We start from the raw sequence: 6,000 nt of genomic DNA on the forward strand, positions 1-6,000 counted from the left end.
TATTTAGGTTTGGTTAGTAAGATCCCAATGAGCAGACTGTTTCTTTGAAATTGGGGCTTCTTACTGATTACTCTTCTTGAATTTGACCTTTTTGTTTTATCACAAATGAGAGGGGGAGTATATTTTTGTCCTCATTTTCTAGGCATTCCCATACTGCTTATCCCAGTATGCTGTGATTTGAAAGCTTTTCATCAGTAGATTTTGGAAGCCTAACTGGAAATAGTGAAGTTAAAGGTGGAATGTAATTTATATAGCAGCAATTCTTTGTTCTGCCGATGTAAAAAAAAAAAGGTGCATATTTTCATAAAATCTTCATTTTTTCTCTCAAGTATTTGACCTATTGGCAGCATGATACTATAAGCTGTTCACAGTAAGGGCATATGGTAGTTAGGGTTTTGCTTATTTTTGTGGGTTTTTTTCCTGCTTTATCTACTAAATTTAAGATTTCTGTATGAATTACTGTGTCTTTCATACTAACTTTTACTATGGATTTAAATTGATTTATGTGTATGCGTAACATAAGCAAGGCTAGTATTTTCATCTAGCGCTTAGTAGTTTTTGAAACCTGTTTTCCAGATGCTTGTAACTTGCCACTTGGAGTTATACAAAATGAAATATTTAATGGTTGGTGTTCTCTTTAGGATATTTGTGTATGTCTTTAGCTTTAAGTGGAAAATTATAATGTAAAACAGTTTCCAAAAATAAGGCTATGAAAATACATTTTTAAGAAAAAGTGAAACAAACAATATTTGTGGAAGATCTAACACTTTCCCGCTGGACTTGAAATGTGGCTGCCATACGGTTATTATTAACCGAGAGTGGTATCTACAGGGTTTCAGGAGGCTCTAAACATTTTTGAAGGTGTAGTTGCAGTGTCCTCTGTGATGAACTCTGTACTTGACTTGGAGTAACTTAGGAAGTCGCTGTGCAGAATTCCATATAACTGATTTGTATTACAGATGTTTTAAATCAAGACCAGCTTGTCATCAAAGTTAGTACAAGTATCACTTAGCTTTCCAGTTGTACAGATTTGAAGCATTTAAATAATTAAGCTGTCGGTATTATTATATGTAAGCTTACCTAAATAAAAGTTTGAATTAATATTTATATTTTGCAGTCATGCTGCAAGGCTTATGAATACATGGGATACATAATGGAAAAGGAACAAGCATATAAGGATGCAGCATTAAATTATGAGATGGCCTGGAAATATGGAAACCAAATGAATCCAACAATAGGCATGTATATATAACCTATAAGCATGATTTCAGGCACTACAGTAGGAATGAAACAGCTACCCTTTACTGGAAAGACTGCTTTTAATGTTCTGTAGGGGTAGAGTACCACTGGCTTTCCTCACATAAAAACCACAGATGTTTAAAGGTGTATGTAACAGTCACTTGGAAAGCCCCTGGTGCAAGAGGTAGCAGCTTTGTGATACTTCAGAAGTTTCTGCTTACTGTGTTAGTGCTGGGTTTGGTCTGAAACAGTTTTAGTTTGCTCTTTGTGAACAACTTTCTCTAAGTATGGCATTAATTTTTAATAATGTATTTATAGTAATGCAGTATGTACTATCTATAGTAGAGAACCTTTTATAATACCCAGTATATATCTGATGGTGGCAGATCATTAATTTAATTATTTCCTTTTGATAATCAGACAAATTATCTATTTATATGGATAAGGTTTTATATACATGAGTAAGGATTTTAAAAATAAATTATTTAAAGATATTTAAATATATCTGGTTTAAAAAAGATGGTTAACTGAAAACTTGGGATACTATTCAAGTTCTAATTTGGATCATTAATTGAAGTCTACACTAAACTGTCACATTTCTAGGCTATTTGAATGTAGGAAACCCTTTATGAAGTTGATACATAGGATAAATGCCCTTTCTTACTCAACACCTAGAGTCTGTCTCTAGGTCCCAAGGCTGGTGGTTTACACAAATTCTGTTCCAGGTTTTGGGCTATGCTTATGGCACCTCAAAAATACTTACTTCTTGCGGTCTTTAATTTGTGGTCTTTTTTTGTGCCCTAGGTTTTTTAGTGTTAGGGTGAGAGAGCCTTTGGCATCAATGGGAAGACAAGTGGTTTTTTTAACAAGATAGTAACTGTTATGCATATGAACTGCCATACATCTTGCTTCTTTAATTGTAACTTCTGGATGCTGCAGTGGTTTGGTTCATGATTTTATCTAATATGATCTGTAGATTAAAGTAGTGTTTTATTAATGGAACTAAATGTTTTGTGATTTAGCTCCTGCTTTTATAACACAGTTAAAGATATAAAAATGCACATGCATGGATGGATTGCCAAAACTAGATGTTACCCTATGTACTGTGAGTCAAAAAATAAGGAGGGTCAAAGCAGAAGGAAGATTCAGATGTCAAAACAGAAATAAAAATGACTGATAGAAATCTGATTTAGGTTATGTGGGAAAATCTCTAGATACCTGCATTTGGATGCAGTAATTTTACTAGTTGTTCCTGCTCCTGTAGACTGACCTGTGAATGTCTTGGCTAAGATATTACAGTTGTTGATCAAATAAAACATATTAGAAGACATTTTAACAGTAACAAGGTATGATTTCTTGAGTTTGTAGATAACATAGATCAAGACTTTTGCTACTTTGAAACCCTCTAGAGGGTAGGAATTGAACAAATTACAAAATCATTTGGTGTCTAGACAGGAGAATGCCTTAGTGAAGTTAAACTGTGGAATGATCTTGCATACGAACAGTGAGAGTATGATAGTAAAGGTACTCTGTGCACATTGTTTCCTAGTTTTGCATACAGCATTGTGAGAATTGTCATGCATTAAAACTAAAATGGTTAAAGGAGCACAAACTGCTTCTGGCAAGTAAAACTGTAAAAAATGGTATGAGATTCCTCATACTCACTTGCTAGCGAGGATAAGTTCATAAATCAAAGATTTAAAATTTCAAATTTTGGAAATTCCATGCTTATAACCTTTTTTCCCTTAGTCCTGATATCTGTCCAAGCTGGTATACTTGAGCTGTACTTTTTATATTGAAAGTATCAGCCTGGCATGTTGCTATGCGACTTAGCTATTCCATGTGACTTTTTTATCAGTGGTCTGCTGACAGTAGAACAGAATAGTGTTTTAATTCCCTAGTTTTGTTATTGCTATCCTGATTTTTTTTTTCTTCTTTTGTCCCTCTGTAAAGGCAATTCTGTTATTAAAGGACAGTGTGTTATAGGTCACAGTGAGAAACTCTGTGGGGTACCATAGTAATTGAAAGAGGACAACCATTATGTATTCTCCGTAGTAACACATGCTCTCCAGAATAATGTCTCCTTTTGATTCAAACATAGCTTTCAGCATGTAAAGGACTTTTATTTACTACTTGAAGTGACTTTCAGTAGAAATTTTGATCTCTACAGGCTTAGATGAGAGAATACTAGAAAACAAACATACTAACTTTAGAAACATATGGTGACCAAAATGCATTTGAATGCGATATTTTCATTATTCAATACAGAAACTGAAATTGTTGCCTTTTTTGCCCCTTTTATTTACAGGATACAAGCTGGCTTTCAATTACCTGAAAGGAAAGAGATATGTTGATGCAATCGATGTTTGTCATAAGGTAGAATTTGTTTACATACTTAATACTCTGTCTGTGGTAGCGATATGTTTTTGCATAATGATCCTTTTTTTGTTGAGTTTAAATTTCTAAAATATATGGCTTGATGTCAGAAAGACACCCTATTTAATAAGTTTGATTAAATATCCTCGACATAATCTGCTTTATCTTGAGCTCCCTGGCCACCAGGTAAATAAGAGATAAAGTGGTTGGCTATCATATATGAAAGCATATTCAAATGGCAGCACCTTCTTTTGGCCCTGTGGTTGCAAGTTGGTAAATCCAGACAGAAGTATAGCTGAAGAAGTTAATCAAATGTTAATATCAGAAGACATTGTTAAAAAGTAACTTCCAGTATTATCTTTGTATGGTCGAAACATAAATAGAGCAGATCCAGAATAAGAGGAAGGGCTACTATTACAGAAGCAGAGTGAATATTATGAATTAATAATGATTAGTATTAATAATGAAATAAATTGTATTTGCTCTTTTGGGGGGAAATAAAGATAACTAGAAAGGACAAACTGAATGGAAGGATAAAGGAAAGGAGGGATTTGAAGGGCAAGAAGATGAAGTGGGTAGAGTACAGTAAGAAAGAGCCTGAGGGAGTGAAAACATAAGAGCAGTTTATCATTGCAGAGAAAGTATACTTAAAACCTTGGAAATGTCTCCAGAGGTCACTGTTCTGTATGTACACATTTCAAGCCACCCAGAGGCTTTAGCCATTGACCCCTGTGTCTTTTGCACCAGGGTGACAGGGCAGCATGAAAGGGAAACAAGGTGTCTTTGATAAAGCTGTTCTTGACTTCCATACATAGAAGTCTCCAGCCACAGTTAAATTTTTATGCATTCTTAAAACAAACTAGTCACGTTTTTTTAGTTTTAGAATGTGTAAGCTCAGTGATGAGGGGGATAAACAAACACAGTATTCTTTCCTTTTAGACACAGAGCTTTTGGGTTGTTTTGTCTTTTGACAGGTTCTTGAAGCACATCCAAACTATCCAAAGATCAGAAAGGAAATACTTGACAAGGCCCGTGCATCACTAAGAACATGAATATTTTTTGTATGGCTTATGGATTGTTTGTTTAATCTGACTTCGTAAACTATGAATGAAGTACTGCAGTGACAGAGACCATATCAGCACAAAAGTACTGTGAATATTATTAACTTAATGATACTAGAGATCTGGATTATTTTTAAGAAAAATCTGCAGCCCTGAAAGGAATTGCATTTATTCTTATTCAGGAGAGAATACTGCTTACATGTGTGCTATGTAAAGTGTCATCCAGCATCATAAAAAAGTGTCATTGGCATTATAAAAATGTTTTAGAGCATACAACTTTGTATTTTGGCTTGTCCGTTTGAAATAGCACTGAAAACAACAGCCTATCCTATCTAGTGCAGGTGCATTGTCAAAATGCTGGATTTCAGTTTGTGTAAACCATTTATTCATAATTATAGTGTAATCTTTAATACTACAGGTGTATTTCTAAAGTATGTTTTTTTTATTCTTACATATGTTATAAGCATCCTTTATTTTTTTAATCTTGAAAAACCAGCTACATACATCGTTCTCAGTGGAACTTACATTTTTAATGAAAATCTAATATTTAAAAGTAAGACCTTATGTAAATATTCAGTAAATGCTTTTATACATCATGCAAGTCTTACACAGAATTTATTTTCTATTCATGCTGTCTGTTATCTACCTGTCAGATTTCCATGAAGAGAAATGTTTGACATTTTTAATTTGGAGTGTTTAGTCTTTCAGCATTGTATGTGTAGACAGTACAGTCATATGTGTAGAAGTCAGCACTTATTTTGTTTAATACATATAAAACACCTTTCTGGAGAAATTGTTTTGATTACAGGGGGTTATGATCTTGTCTTACATACGGAATGTACCTGTGGATCTTTAGGGAGGAACAGTGTGTCATCAATGAATGAGAGAAAGGAGAAGAATCAGGAGGTTTTTTCAGTGATGTAGAATTTTTGAAAAAATAGGTGCCTAACAAAAAACACTGTTACATTGCTGTATTTGGTTTTCAAACAGCACTTGATGTTGTATGTATTTGACTAGAAAAGTAATGTTTTGGCATGAAAAGAGAATTCTTAATACTAGTGATTATGTTTCTTAAAATAACCAATTTCAGTTTCCTCCTTTTTTAGCTTTTCATGTTGACATTGTGTAAAGTCACTTTCATTTGATTTTTGGGTTTCTTTTTTACGTCAGCTTAATATTAAGGCTCCAAAAGGGAGCCTGTTTACAATTGTATCTTATCTTGCTTATCAATAACTGGGTGCTGTATCTCAGGTAACTTTATAGCCTTGTTTCCTAAATAGATTGATATGCATCACTTACACAATGATGCTACCTACTGGTGGTT

General features: G+C 33.8%; 1 protein-coding gene across 1 annotated transcript in view; it reads left to right on the forward strand.

Annotated features, from left to right (window-relative positions):
* TTC21B (tetratricopeptide repeat domain 21B) overlaps window positions 1-4,949 on the forward strand; it is a 40,555-nt gene extending 35,606 nt beyond the window's left edge. Inside the window, exons 27-29 of the mRNA XM_010567404.1 lie at window positions 1,118-1,238; window positions 3,548-3,615; window positions 4,590-4,949. Coding sequence (XP_010565706.1) covers window positions 1,118-1,238; window positions 3,548-3,615; window positions 4,590-4,667 — 267 coding nt within the window. The 3' untranslated portion in view covers window positions 4,668-4,949. The remainder of the gene's footprint in view (window positions 1-1,117; window positions 1,239-3,547; window positions 3,616-4,589) is intronic.
* Window positions 4,950-6,000: the final 1,051 nt, after the last annotated feature.

The sequence above is a fragment of the Haliaeetus leucocephalus genome, unplaced genomic scaffold, assembly GCF_000737465.1.
Source record: "Haliaeetus leucocephalus isolate CR32 unplaced genomic scaffold, Haliaeetus_leucocephalus-4.0 Scaffold1, whole genome shotgun sequence".
NCBI classification, from domain to species: domain Eukaryota; kingdom Metazoa; phylum Chordata; class Aves; order Accipitriformes; family Accipitridae; genus Haliaeetus; species Haliaeetus leucocephalus.